The following is a 14,490-nucleotide window of genomic DNA, read 5'->3' on the forward strand; positions in this document are numbered from 1 at the left end:
GTGACGTGCTTTAGTTTTCAGAACAACTTTAATACATTCCTTAAATATATATTTAGTGATGCATATCTACAGACATTTAGCTTAATCGGGTTTCCAGTATCGGAAGCTTAGTGTCCCGTCATGCATTGCAAGAACGATGACGTAATTGGCTGGGTATGGACTGCTCTATGGTGCTTCTGGGTAACATGCGCAATGGGGATCCTGTCGTAGTTGATAGAATTTACAGTGAGCACGTGTTTTGGACAATTTCAGTTAAATACAGTATAATCTTGTCTCCTCCAGCGGACGTCCAAGGTAAAACCAGTTGTCCCAAAAATATAATATCTGTAATGCGTTGGTTTCTGGTAACAACTGGCACATTAATGTTAAATTTATTAGCTTGGTGGCTAAAGAATGTCGGGAATTCCAGACATAAAGTTGTAGAAATTGTGTCACGATAAAACTAGTGAACTTAGATGAAGATTGATGGGATTTATATTTGCAAATCAAATCCTAATTCGTCCTGTCCACTATTTTGTAAGCACTCCAGTGTCAGCAGCGTTGATTTCACTAAAAGCATGTTCGCTGAGGAGGCTGAATGGAACGATGGTCCAGAGGCAAAAGCTCTTACGGAAGCGGTAATCCATGGCACGCCGATGCCAGAAAACATCAATGCTACGGTAAGTTCGTAGTTTACCCTGAGTGAATGAAGTGATTAGTGTGAATACTGTATTTGTGAATCTGGTCAGATTTAGTCAGTTATGGAATCAACTGCAAAGAAATTAGTCAGTTTGGACAAAAAAATAATAAATATATTGTAGAGAGAGAGATTATGAGTACCTTAATGCATTATGAAAGGTTGTATGTGCTCACACCTTAAACTCCTTCTTTGTCATTTGTTTGGTTTTTGCTGGACAGACCACGATTAGCAGGAAGAGAAGCCTGCTGCGAACACTCCATACCCTGGGCTCGCTTCCCACCTGGACCAACGGCACTGCTCATGAGGGCAGCGAAGATAGCGAGACAGAAGGAGCAACCTTGCCTGCTAAAAGGAGGAAGAAGCGGAGCAAAAAGCACAGGAGATCGGCACCAACTGAACATGAAAGCAAGCAGAAGGAGGTGGAGGTGGTGCCTGGAACTATAGTGACAGAAAGGAAGAAAAATGAGAAAATATCAGAAGGCAAGTATTTTAATTGTATCTGTTGCATAATGATCTCAGTTTATTTCAAAATAAGTGGCCAGTTTTGAGATGTAGGCATGATGATCCACCAGGTCCATGATGTACTGTTGGTTTTACTGAATTTTGTAAACTTGTTTCATATCAAAAGGCTCCCTGAACAAGAAAAAGACAAAACCAGTAAATGAAGGTGAGGGGGTGGATATCCAGAAGGAAACGAGCCAGACTGCCGGTAACGAGGAGACACGGCTAAGCCGTCAGCAGTGGAAGAACAAGATGAAGAACAAGAGGAAGTGTAAAAACAAGTACACGCAGAATGAAAAGCTGCTGCAGAGTGTCCCCAAAGCAGATGAAAATCGACAGATAAAAAAGGGTGGAAAACCACATTTGTCAATGCAGGATGAAAGTGCTCCAATACAAAAGAGTAAAACAAAAGAGAGAAAGCTGGACAGCCGCAATATTCAGCTGAACAGCCAACATGCAGGGGCAATAGAAGCAAATTCTGTGTCCGTGGGTGGTGACACCACCCAAAAGGAAAACCATAAATGTGGCAGGATCAAAGGTGAATCGCAGGTATTAGGTGAATCTTCATGCCGAGCGTCAAAGTCTGGGGGGGTGAACAGAGGAGAGAAGAAAGATGGCAAGATCAAAAGTAAATTTGAGGTTCTGCAGCAGAGTGCACAAAAGAAAAAACTGCAGAAGATGCTACAGCATGGAGAGGCAGTTGGCAAAGGGAGAATCGTGCAGGAGGAGACAGAGGACAGTCACAGTGGGGTAGAAGAGGAGAGGGGGAAGACCACAGAGGGCAGTACGGACCGCTCAGCTGCCCTGAAGGTCCGCATGGAGCAGCGCTTGCAAGCAGCCCGGTTCCGCTACATCAACGAGCAGCTGTACACCTCAACCAGCAGCACGGCCAGCCGCATGTTTAAGCAAGACCCCCAAGCCTTCGACATTTACCATCGTGGGTTTACGACACAGGTTCAGCGTTGGCCTGCCAATCCGGTGGATGCCGTCATTGCCTACATTAAGCACAAGTGAGTTCCATGATGCACTTCCGGGTTGAAAACTATGACTTCGATAGTTGGGAGCACAGAGGCAGTGCGCATGAGTGAGTGAGTACGTACTGTTATTGAGAAACTTCCCATTCGGTTTCAGGCCAGCCACCCTGGTAGTGGCCGATTTTGGGTGTGGGGACTGCAAGATAGCACGCAGTGTGAGGAACAAAGTCCACAGCTTTGACCTGGCACCTGTCTGCGACCTTGTTACGGTTTGCGACATGGCTAATGTGAGTTTGCTCTGGGTTTTTTTGTGTTACATGTTCAGTCTGCTATGCAAACCCTTTGGGACTTACTACATGCAATATGCAATACTGCTATTTCCCCCGGTTGGCTATGTAAATTTGCATGCTACTAAACTCATTGTATCTTGTAAAACCCTTTAGTCTTTAGTGTTGAATTATTTTGGCTGAAGAGTATTGTTTACAGATCTGTATATTTATTAAATTATGCGAAGTTTACCTTCAGGTGTATAGATAGCATTTTAAAAATACTTTTTAGTCATATGATTGCATTTGTCCACATGGTGCTGCTGCCACTATTAAGCATTTCGGCTCGACACCCACAGGATCTTCCCTGCGTCTCACTCACTTTTGTTCCATCTTGTTGCCTGCAGGTTCCTCTTCCTAATGCCAGTGTGGATATTGCTGTGTTCTGTCTCTCCCTCATGGGGACCAACCTCAGGGACTTCCTGGTGGAAGCCAGTCGCGTACTTGTGATGGGGTGAGGGTCAGGGGATTGGGCATGTTCAGACTGGGAATAACTTCACATTTTCTAATTTGCCCATTATTCTATCATGCATATTGCCACAGAGGCTTGTGTTTATGTAGGAAGTCATCAGTAGTTGGCTAGCTAATTCATTTGCAGTGTATAGTAACTAATGCACATGTCAAGATCCTAAAACCTAGCAACCAAATCCGTCACCTCTTGGTCCACCTCAGCAGACCACTTTGAGAGCTTCTCTCTGGACACAACACATTAGTGTGTTCTATTCTAAGCATCATGATATTTAAATAGCTGCAGATCCAAGGTACATAATTGCTTTTCGAAGTATGTATATCCATGCTCCTCAGGGCTGGCATTGCCCCTTTTAATCACTGTTTGTCTCTGTGTAGGGGTGTGCTGAAAATAGCAGAGGTGGCCAGTAGATTTGAGAATGTACGCGGCTTTGTGGGTGCACTGTCTGCTCTTGGGTTCAGGTTGGTTTCCAAGGTAAGCCAGTGGTTCTGTCCCTCTGCCGATACACATTTCCTCTCTATTTGCTTTTTGGCTCAAAACAAATGCTGCTATTATCATCCTTCTCCAGGATATAGACAACAGATATTTTTACAGTTTTGAGTTTGTGAAGAATGGGAATGCTCCAGAGAAAAGCAAAACTAGCGGCCTGGAGCTAAAGCCATGTATGTACAAGAAACGGTGATGATTGACGAGAAGCAACGCTGTCTGGAAACAAGACTGGATGGATTGGGAAGGCTTGGAAAGACGTGATACAGAGACTGCAGCCAGAGCATCGAAACTCTGTACCGCAGAAGGTGGGAGGAGCATCTCTAAGGATGCAAAGCTAAGAAAATCCCTGGAACTCAGACCACTGGAGAACAGAGAATCCTGATGGTGCAGTCTTGAGTGTGGAAGCATTTTGGCATCAACGTTTGGTTCTGTAAATAACAAATGTTCTTAATGTTTAGTAACTTTAGTAGCTCTAAGGGAAATGCCGGCATTGTGGTTCCAGACCAACACATCCGCAAAAAGTCATAGAGGTTAAACCAGCTGTCATTTCTCAGTGCCTTTTTAAAGCAAATTGTAATATTACTTGTCATGGAATTTGTATACAGTTGTACAAATGTGAAATGTTCTGTATAAAAAAGGAAAACAGACTTGCATATGAGGAAGGTTTTATTTATGTACATTGTTTTATATTGAGCCAGTTTGGCAAAAAAATAAGAACTGTTCCTAAAATGTTGAGTTGAATCGTCATTTTTATTTACCTTGTAATAACTTGAAGTAACCTATAGAACTGAATCTTGGTCCAGCTTTATGATATAGTGTACACTGTTTTTGATGGGCAAAGGCGAGATGATTTCCAGAGTATGTTTATTAAAAAAATTAACTGTAATCTCAACTGGTGATCAACATCTACTGAAGGGGAGCCCATCAGGACAGGGACGGGGTCGTGAGTCTCTGGCACTGTTAATTTGAAGATTGTGGGCTGAAAAGTTTGGGAACCCCATGGGCTAATGCCACTGTGACAACTTGTAGCTCTCAGAGGGTCGCAGAGAGCTTACCAGCCTCACCCGCCTCACTGCACACAGCCCTGGATCCAGTTCGGTTGCTAGAGGGACTCGTGCAATTATATTCTTCTCCAAACTCATTCCAGTGTCCGCAGACACCCCCTCCAGGTAGAGAGGGCAGTGGTACAGGGGCAGGGAAGACAGAACACTGGGGGGAGGGTTATCCTGAGACCAGCTCGACTTCACAGCCCTGCTTTTAGGTCGGACCCACAGGATGGGAAACGGGCAGCGTTTTGAAGAGGAAGTGCCTTGCAGGGCCCCCAGCTGTGTGGCCCACTGTGCTCCTTGCAGTTCCAGACCACATAAGTAAGCCCCAGAATCAGGAGCAGAGTCTGGCAGCCCTACAGCACTGAGCACCTGAAGTTATGGAGAGAAGTGAAGTGCTGTGTCTCATACAGGACATGTGCTGATGGGAAATGGTACATCATCAACTGGTATTCCATTTTTTTGCTATAATGCCAGTAAATGGGTATATTACTCTGTTTCCCTCAAACTTCTGTATGTAACTACAGATGTAATGTTCTGGAGAATGCAAGGGAATGGAGTAGGTGTACATTTCGGTTAAAAGTTAAATATTGCAAGTAATTATACTGCTGTGACCTCAATCGACTGTCATACCTGGAAGTGCAGGAAGACCTGGCTGATATCGCCATGCTTGTCCCGGATTCCTTCCCTAACCAGGGCCGCTAGGAAGCCGTGGGGGTTGATGAACGCAGAGAGGCAGTAAGTGCAGTTGGATTCTTCCTGCAGGTAGGCACTGAGTAGCTCTGCTTGCTTTTCCACGCAGGACAGGCCTAAAAGAGTGGGAGTCGGGGAGGCCTGTGCGCTGTTTTGGGGAGAGTGTGTGAGACCTGCAAGTAGTGATGATACAACCTCCATAAGACGGTCCATCTCCTGCTTAAGGAAATGCCGCAGGGGACGCTGGAACACTGCACTGGTGGCCACAGGTCTCTGGCTTCTCTTTCTGTCCAGCATGTCCCTCAGGGTCAGCAGTCTGGCCCTGACGTGCTGCAGATCAGACCCTGGAGGGCCGTCTCCTTCCATCCTGCTCCTTGGTAAGTGGTCCCAGGGGCCGGGCAGCTGCTGAAGGAGAAGGTCCAGGGAGTGGCTCTGCTCTTTCACCAGCTCCACGTCCAGCCTGAAGGTAAAGCCCAGCAGTGTGGGGTCGCTGTGGTGGGGGAGGCCATGAACCTGGCCCAGCAGTCCATTCAGCTGCTCAGCCAAACCTGAGACCAGGAAAAAAAAGTGATGGCACACAGATGACAGAATGCTGTTACAGGAATGACACGGGGTTACTGGAGAATTACTGTCTGCGTAAAGAGGCTGGACATAAGCAGCACTGCAAATTCATAAATTTCAGTGTTTAAATCATGATTCCCAACATAATTGACTTTTTCTGCAGCAAAACATAGTTCACAGTCTGTTGTATGAGGCTGTTTTAAGAGGAGACATAGGTGAGTACCAGAGCACCCAGATATCTTGAAGAGTTCAGAGAGGGGGCCACTGTCCCACTGAGAAGAAGGCGACGGTCTGACACAGACTCTGGCCAAGCTTTGCACAGTCTCCAAATCCACCAAGTCTGCAATCTGTCCTCCATACACTAAAGCAGCTGAGGACAGAACAGGAATGTGGTTAACTTGCTGATAAGGGAAACAGTGAGGGAAAGTTAGTGAAAGTGAATGCAAAAACCTTACCAGGCTGAGTTTAAGCAATTGAGGAGTTTGTAGGAAGATTTTATAAAATAAATGTCAATGTTTCAGAAATGACAGAAGTGAAAAGCCTGGATATTAGAGTGCTAATAATGATTTAAAACATCAGCGTATGTCAGCAGTTGTTCAGCAGTTCTGATCCAGGGAAAAGCTCAGCACCTGCTATGTACTCCAGCACAGCAGCTGGGTCAGCAAGGCGGCCAGCAATCTGGACCTCGGCACCCAGCAGCGCAAGCAAGTCCTCCTGCGTCCTGCATGGAAGCTTCTCATTAATGCAACTTGGATGGAGACCAAAGAACATAATGCTAACTGAAAAAAACTGATGCCAGGATTCTACCAAGGAGAATAACACATAAATAATGCAAGATATGAGTTTGAGCTGCATCAAGCTCTCCGAGCAGCAGATATGGTTTGATCCCGTTCATCTGTGTCCATGAAGAACCCTTTACTATAAACTATCGCCTGTTTGGGATACCTTGGGCTTGCTCAAATGTTGGTTTTGGAATGATGCCTCGTAGATGAGGATTTGGTCTGCATGTAACCATCAAATTAAAATGATTAAGATTAAGATTAAGCTGGAATGGCTCCCCAGCTATTACAGGAGACCGCCTCTCACCAGCTATAGTGATGTCCCTGACCCAGGTATGTTTGATGCTGCAGTAGTACTGAATGCAGGATGGAACATTGCAGAAGAGCTTCTGAAGAAGTAGAGGCAGCCCAAGTGGCAGAGGCAGACTGCTGCAGTGAGTAACTTAGCACCCCCTTCAGGTCCCTCGGGGAACTGCACACCAGACATGTCGCATTCATCCTCACTGCCACTTTCGAATTTGGAAAAAAAGTAAAAGCTGGGTTAGTCACAGCTTAATTAAAGTAAAATTATCTTCAGGTGATGTGGATTTTGTGTAGGTTGGCATGTGATATTGCAGTGATTCATTGATGTAAGCAGAGTGAATCAGACGATAACTGTACTGCTTAGGTGTCCTCGCTCTGAGCAGCGCGTCAGTACCTGGTATGGAGAAGGGAACCTGGGCTTGGCAGATAAACCACAGCCTGAAGCCTGGCTGCGCCAGTCTGCTACCATCTCTGCTTGGGCTCAGATTTTTTTCTTGCTTTACACCAGTTATGTTACCTGAAAAGAACAAATATGAGTTTTTTTTCTTTTGTTTTTGCAATTATCATGTCATAAGTATCATAGTATTATCTGACCATGAGCATGAAACCTCAACTCACCCTGACCAGTACAGGACACTAATTGAGTTAGCCTGTACACCACATCGTCATCCCATTGGTCCAGTAAATGACAATTGTTAAAAACCAGCCAATGGCCTTTCTGGACAGCCTCATCCAGTACTGCAAGCACAGCTTCCTTGTGACACTTTCCTCCAAAGGTAACAACTCGAATGTTCACCTTCAATAAAAATATTAGAATCTTTTTAAATAAGAAATTCTTCAGATCATGAAGTAATAAAATGCATGACCCTAATTAACGTTATAGTTTTTGTGTGACTGCATTCGTAATGTATAACCACCCTATCCGTCCTTCTCACCTTTTTGTCCGGCAGGCACTGGGCAGCCTGATTCAGCCAGCGCAGTGGGTGAGTATATGGCTGTCCCTTCTGCCCTGGTAGCATGAGAATGATCGGGTCCTCTGCTTTATCTAGGATGGTGGAGATCATCTCTGGGGCAGCACCGGTGAAGGAGGCCCCGGCGGGCTGGCCCAGCAGGCAGGCTGCCAGGTCGTCCGCCACGGCAGCCAGGCAGTGTGGGAGCAGGGTCTTCCAGAGCAGAGCACGCTGCAGGGTGGAGAGCTGGCTGAAGGCCGAGAACGGGACGGGCCCCATGACTGTGGAGGATGGGAAGCGCAGATACTCCCGCCATCGCTCAGGATACGCCTGCAGGGAGGAGAGTAAACCTGCGAACGGGGGCAGCTTCTCCAGGCAGAGCACCTTTGAGTGTGTGTGCAAAGGAATCCATGATGGTTCACAAGTGGGACAGTGAGAAGTCAGAGCTTTTGGCTCATTAGCCTCAGGTGAGGGCTCTGTTGCCAGTCCATGGAGGAAGGCGACCCTTTCAGCTTCAGAGGAGCCCTCGTCGTGCTGGCAAAGAGATACAGACACCAGCAGCCACAACAGGGTCACATGGTCTTGCAAGAGGTGGGGCTGGTAGTGCCCCAGCACGCGGCGCGCGAGCGAGTCCGTGATCGCCGCCATCACCGTGGCGGCTGGCAGCTGCCCTCCGCTGTTTGCATCCAGGTGCTCATTTAGGACGATGGCCTCCTTCACCACCTGCAGGAAGTCACAGAGCGGGAAGCGGTAAAGTGGGCAGAGGCGAGCGACCTCCTGCAGTGCCCGATAGAGGTCCGCTGCCAGCCTGGCTGCCCCATGGAAGGCAGCGAGCATGGCATCATGGCGCTCCACCCCCAGGGTCGCCTCCGCCAGCTCGGCCTGCAGGCCTGAGGCTGCATTCTGATAAGTGGACACTAGGGGACAGAAGTGCAGGTCCTGCAACACTGGGCTGAATGACTGACGGATGTGCTCCAGTAAGGAGGTCTGTGAAATAAACAGAAATGAAGCCAGTCAATAAAGACAAGCCTTCAACGTGCCCAATCGGAGGGTTTTTAGGTCTCTTAATCAAACATTTAATTGATAAATTAACCATATTAATTTGTGGTCTTTACAGAAGCCAGCTACATATTATCTACAATTTCTGGTATTATTTCCAAGTATGTTTCCCTCTTCTGACCTCTTCCTGTTGCAGTTTGTCCAGTAGAGCCTGTTGATCTCTTAAGAAGAGACGTCGCTGCTTCCACAGCCCAGGGCATTTGGTCTGCACCATCTCCATCAGGAGGACGTCCTGCACCTCGGCCGCACCCAGGGAGAAGTCGATCACCTGCACCTTGGCCAGTATCGAGGGGTGGATCTCTGCAGAAGATAGTGTCAGGGATCAGGCGATGAGAGGAAACGGTGTTTGTGCTCATATCTGACTTATTCTCACCATGCTGTAGAGCTTGCACAGGCAAGGGGGTACTGAGGACCAGGTGGAACTCGGGGTGGACAGTCTGAGGAAGTGAGCTCAGAGGTGGGGCCCGGCTGCTGGGGCGCAGCAGGAGGCGCAGGAGCTCGGGGGACGGACGAGCCAGTTCCACATGTGTGACCAGCACTGAACTGCCTGCAGAGACCGCAAACGCACAAGCATCACCATTCAGTAACTAAGAATCATTCAGCCATTTGGAGAAAGTGTAGTCATTTATAGTTTGTCGTTACATAAATACAGCACTACACATGCTAAATTATTAAAGTGCATTTTTCTGGTAAGTAAAATTGAGCCTTCGATGTTTTATTTAAAATGTGGTCAATATTACTGTAATGCCTCATGAAAATAGCAGAGACGCTCTTGTTGCTTTACACAAAGAGGACCCTGAGGAGCAGTTCACCATAACAGCAAAATGAGCCTTTGTAGTACTAAGAAGGTTCTTAAAATATCCGCAAAGGCACTGCAAGGCCCCAGCCAGGTGTGTATAGTGAGCCTCCTACCTTTTTCTGCACTCTGCCTTATCTTGTCCAGCAGGGTGGGGTCATTAGCATCAACAACTAAATCATAACCCCTCCCATCCCAAGCACTGCAGTCCTTCATAAAGAACCCAACTGCAAGACAAGACACTATCAATAAAATAACTGCTGAACACTTCTATCTATATATCTATATTAGTACTACCAGTACGCTACACTACACTCCTGAGCAAGGTCACAAGCAAGGACATTTGGAGCCTATTTGGAGTAACACAGGGTATAAGGCTGTGTATGTCCCAGATGGGATGGGGGTCCATCGCTTTTCCACACACACAAACATAATCACGCAAAATACACAAAATACACAGAGCAGGGTAGGAATCAAGACCATTAGCTTCCTTAACCATAGGTGTGTCAGTCAACACTACTAATCCATTATACCACCCCACCTCTATAAGAGACATAGAGGTTGATAAGCAGGTCACCTGTCCATCCCTTATCCGCTGAGCTGAGCTTGTTGCGCTGCTGCACATCTGCCAGTAGGGGCCAGTGTCGTGCACAATGGACCCGGTGTCCCCACAACAGCAATTTTATCAGCAGGCAGGGCTTGGAGCTCGGATGTGCCCCGTGAGCTACGCCCACAGCTCGGGACAGAGGGAGGAGCACGTCCCTGGCCACTGGCATGGGCACAAAGCCAGCTGCGTTTGCTGGGACGGGCCCTGGAGGACTGAGCGGCGCTCTCCTGGGATCTTCAGGGGTGGGGCTGATCCAGCCTGAGCAGCACAGCTCACCCCACTTCTCCAGCAGCTCGCACCGCACGTCCGGCCCGAAAGGCCCCAGGTAGGTTACAGCTGCGGCTAAGATCAGAGCGTCACCTGGGGCTGTCTTACCAGCCTCCTCTGTCCTCTGCACACAAGCGGACGAGGATGATGTTTTAGCATTTTATTTAGATTTTTTTTTTTTTTATCATAAAGAAGACTTTATGTACTTAAATTCAACTGTGACTAATAGTGCATTCAGTCTAGCTTTAACACTTCTTGATTTGGGGCAGATTGATTAAATTTTGCTTGAATAGTTCCATAATCTCACAAACATGTTTTCTATAACACGGAAGATTATAAATACTTTATGCATGTAAAAGTGCGAGAACATGGACTGCGGTGACCCCACCTCGGCCGCAGATCTCCAGGCCTTAATATGCGGATCCAGCCAGCGAATGGCAGCAGCATTTTCCTGCTCCCAGCTTTCTGATTGGTGCAGCCATTCTTTAAGCTCCTCCCCTTCCTCCTCAGCAGCCCGCAGCCGCTTCTCTGAGTCCCGTAGCAGCCGGTGAGCGCTTTCCTCTTGCACTTGGAGCAGATGCAGCTGGGTCTGGCATTCTGCCAGACGGGCCCGCAGCTGAGCACGGTGCGCCTCCTGTGGCGCCATGTGGCGCTGCACGCAGGCGTGCTGGTAGACAGCGTGTACCCAGAGACACAGCGACTCGCAGGCCCGGCTCACGCCACGCACCGCCTCAGGCTGCAGCTCAGGCCGCTCTACCATCTGCTGCAGGGCCTCAAACAGCTGGCCGTGCACCCTGGACCGGTCATAGACAGCCAGCTCCTGATGGCAGAACAGCTATAATCATCTGGCTGCTTCCATGCCACAAAAACCTCTCTGTCCCCCTTCCGTTCAGAAATAACGTTCTGATCCACAATCTTCAGAGCAGGATCAGTGCTAAAGTAAAGTTACTCAGAGTGAATCATGTCTAAAATTCTTGTCTTAAAATGTGATCTGATCTTCAATAATGACATCCATTTTGCATGCCATCTTTCTCGATTAGGACTTATAGATCAGATTGCACTTTAACTAAAATGTAATTATAATAACATAACAGATAATTTTATAAAGTAGTTCATGAAGTTTAACTACTGAAAACCTTCACTTCACTGGTCATTATAAGCCCCAGTCCTCTAGTGTGTCCATGTCTGGGCTGTCGCCTGATCGGTACAAGAACATACATCTGTTATCAAAATATAAATGTGCTTTAATAGGCAGCTGAGCTCTATTTGCTGTCTACATGCATGCTGTGACAGTATCATTCCGTGACCAATATCAGGTCATGTTTATGACGGTGAAGACAAAAAACACAAACCAGACGAATTCATTTGGTCGTGGCCTCTGACCTGGAAGAAGTTGGGCTGACACATGAGCTGCACGCTGCTCTCCCAGCCGCTGGGGCAGCCGAACAGCAAGCAGATGGCATCCATGACGGGCATGACGCCGCCTGGGGGCTGCCTGTAGTGTCGCACCTCGTTCACGTCTGATTGGCTGAGAGACCGCACTGCCTGCACGGCGGCTTGGTACAAAGGACTCACCTGGAGAAACAAAGGGTACAGGCAAGCCTGACAAACAGCAAACAAATGAAGCAACACCGATGCCTTCCAATGAATCGATTAGCACTGTGGGTTTATGGCACGCTTGATTACTTTACACTTTTTCTCAGTTGCTTTGGTGCATTTCTCACAACAGAATTGTAGTTCTCAAAACTGCTCGTTCAGTTCCCACAACCTCTAGTCAGTTGTGCACATCATAACAGCAATTTCTGGGTGTTTTCGTCATTTTGCAATTGCTTTAGTATACTCAGGCAGATGCTTATGTGCAATTCTCAGCTATATCATACAGGCGGTTGCTTATGTCATGATGACTAAAATGCTTTGTGCTAGCCCTCTTTTGCATAGTCTTACACTCCAGACGAACTTGTCATTTTGTCATTGTGTAAGTCATTGCAGTCAAAAGTGTTCAAAAAGATATCATTGGCTGTCAAATGTATAGGTGAAACATTATTAGGGGCTTGTGTGAGATCTTTGATCAATCAAGCAACTAATCACTGAGCAGTCCCCTAAAAATGTCAGCATCTCAACTATATTGACAGAGTGCTGAGAAGTATGAAACAGTTATACTATGTACCATTTGAAAGGAATAGTGAAGGAGTGAATGAACGTCAGTACCAGTATGTGCAGGTAAGACTGAGCATGTACAGTAATACTGTAACTGTAATGTACTGTACAGCAAATAGTCCAAAATTGTATATCGACATGCAGTACAGTTGATTTCACCTTGACACATTTGCAACCGCTGTGAAAGCAACATGAATATGTTAGATTTGACTCTATTGTCTCCAAAATGAAAATGCATTTTACATCAAACTTACTGTAGTATCTTGTTCGATACAGTGTATAATGGACCTGGAATATATCTTCATATACATGGATGAGGCTGGCTTCAACTTGGCCAAAGGAAGAAGACATGGGCGTAATCTGATTGGACAGAGAGCTACTGTTGATGTGCCAGGCCAGAAGGGTGGGAATAACACAATGTGTGCGGCTATTTCGGACAATGGGGTCCACACTCGCATCCCTCTTGTGGGGCCATACAACACCTAACATCTGCTTATCTTCTTGAACACCCTCTACAGGGATCTCCTTCCTGAAGAGGAGATTGGTCAAGAAAATGTACCACAGTATGTGATCATTTGTGATAATATGAGTTTCCATAATTCCAACCCAATCAGGCAATGGTTTGCCAACCACCCCAGGATGCTGATGGAATTCCTGCCACCATATCCCCCATTCCTCAGCCCAACTGAGGAGTTCTGCTGAGCTTGGAGGTGGAAGCTATATGACCATAACCCACATACACAAATGATACTGCCTGCTGCCATGGAAGCTGCATGTCGGGATATAACAGCAGACGCCTGCAGAGGCTGTATAAGACATTCTAGGAGGTTCTTTCCCCGCTGCATTGCAAAGGAAGATATCTGTTGTGATGTGGATGAGAACATGTGGCCCAATATACAGGATCGGCTGCAATTGTAGAAAGCATTTGGAGTTTCAGTATGTATATATTGTTTTCGATTTTGTAATTTGTTTTTTTTTTCGTTTCATATGTTATACATAAACATGGAAATGCATTTGTTTTCTAGACTGCAGTTGCAGTGCATGGTATGTCACCATATACCTGTACAATCAATAAAATATTCTTCTTGAATCAATCTCCTGCAGTCAGTGTTTTTTATTTTTATAAAAATAAAATTCGGACTAGTGTGGTGCTGAGGTATCACCCGCCACATGGCTGCACTCAGGTTCTCATCCCTGAGGTGGTTTGTCATGTGGTGGATGTGGCAATGCGCTGTAATCAGCGCATGCTTCTTGCTGATGCCACCTGGTGATTTACCATCTTAAAACATGACGTTCGCTTCACTTGCGGTGTCCCAACTAAAGGCATGGATGGGGCATGGAGAACCTGGCAGATTCAGGGTATCCAGCACTTGAAAAGGGCCCTTACATAAGTAAAATACATAAAATTGGGCGAGGGGGCCAAGGTGACATTTTGTCAGGAGTCCTTGAATTTCTAGGTACGCCCCCTGGTCCCAGTCATAGCTATGCTATGTCAAGGATATTTGCCGGTGTCTAATAACCATCCCTGGAATGGGAGAGAAACATGCTGGTCAGCAGATTATCCTCCCCAGAGGAGATTGCTGGAGGCCTGGCAGAGCCCTGCAGTGCCTAACCTGCTGAAAGGCGTCATCCACTTGCTGCTCTGCCCGCCGTTTGTGCCCCTCCAGGCCGGCCAGCTGCTCCTCCCCCAGCAGGCGGTCCTGCCGTGCCTGATCATAAAGCTCCTGTGCCGTCTTCACCTCATGCTGCAGGTGGCTGTGGAGCTGATCCCCACACATGCAGAAGATGCAAGCCAAAGATAAACTTGTGTTTACTCTCCCCTGCGTAGTGCCGC

At 47.0% G+C, this 14,490-nt stretch overlaps 2 protein-coding genes across 2 annotated transcripts in view; one reads left to right on the forward strand and one right to left on the reverse strand.

Annotated features, from left to right (window-relative positions):
* The first annotated feature begins 142 nt into the window (after window positions 1–142).
* On the forward strand, window positions 143–4,173 carry rrp8 (ribosomal RNA processing 8). The gene is made up of 8 exons (XM_023837072.2): window positions 143–294; window positions 522–659; window positions 898–1,159; window positions 1,308–2,190; window positions 2,312–2,441; window positions 2,828–2,934; window positions 3,327–3,423; window positions 3,518–4,173. The coding sequence occupies exons 2-8, from the start codon at window positions 558–560 to the stop codon at window positions 3,629–3,631; spliced, it is 1,695 nt and encodes a 564-aa protein (XP_023692840.2). The 5' UTR covers window positions 143–294; window positions 522–557; the 3' UTR covers window positions 3,632–4,173.
* dnhd1 (dynein heavy chain domain 1) overlaps window positions 4,094–14,490 on the reverse strand; it is a 37,769-nt gene continuing 27,372 nt past the window's right edge. Inside the window, exons 28-42 of the mRNA XM_072701641.1 lie at window positions 14,270–14,419; window positions 11,883–12,074; window positions 10,888–11,319; window positions 10,203–10,623; window positions 9,742–9,852; window positions 9,203–9,376; window positions 8,951–9,129; window positions 7,756–8,757; window positions 7,439–7,616; window positions 7,215–7,337; window positions 6,825–7,026; window positions 6,368–6,627; window positions 5,962–6,108; window positions 5,118–5,725; window positions 4,094–4,856 (exon numbers count right to left, since the gene is read on the reverse strand). Coding sequence (XP_072557742.1) covers window positions 4,443–4,856; window positions 5,118–5,725; window positions 5,962–6,108; window positions 6,368–6,627; window positions 6,825–7,026; window positions 7,215–7,337; window positions 7,439–7,616; window positions 7,756–8,757; window positions 8,951–9,129; window positions 9,203–9,376; window positions 9,742–9,852; window positions 10,203–10,623; window positions 10,888–11,319; window positions 11,883–12,074; window positions 14,270–14,419 — 4,593 coding nt within the window. The 3' untranslated portion in view covers window positions 4,094–4,442. The remainder of the gene's footprint in view (window positions 4,857–5,117; window positions 5,726–5,961; window positions 6,109–6,367; window positions 6,628–6,824; window positions 7,027–7,214; window positions 7,338–7,438; window positions 7,617–7,755; window positions 8,758–8,950; window positions 9,130–9,202; window positions 9,377–9,741; window positions 9,853–10,202; window positions 10,624–10,887; window positions 11,320–11,882; window positions 12,075–14,269; window positions 14,420–14,490) is intronic.

Source organism: Paramormyrops kingsleyae, chromosome 17 (assembly GCF_048594095.1).
Source record: "Paramormyrops kingsleyae isolate MSU_618 chromosome 17, PKINGS_0.4, whole genome shotgun sequence".
Taxonomy (NCBI): domain Eukaryota; kingdom Metazoa; phylum Chordata; class Actinopteri; order Osteoglossiformes; family Mormyridae; genus Paramormyrops; species Paramormyrops kingsleyae.

Coding starts and splice junctions, on each gene's coding strand:
- rrp8 (XM_023837072.2), top strand. CDS start 558: ATGTTCGCTGAGGAGGCTGAATGGAACGATGGTCCAGAGGCAAAAGCT. Junction 1,160..1,307: donor AAATGAGAAAATATCAGAAG/GCAAGTATTTTA, acceptor TCATATCAAAAG/GCTCCCTGAACAAGAAAAAG. Junction 2,191..2,311: donor ATTGCCTACATTAAGCACAA/GTGAGTTCCATG, acceptor ATTCGGTTTCAG/GCCAGCCACCCTGGTAGTGG.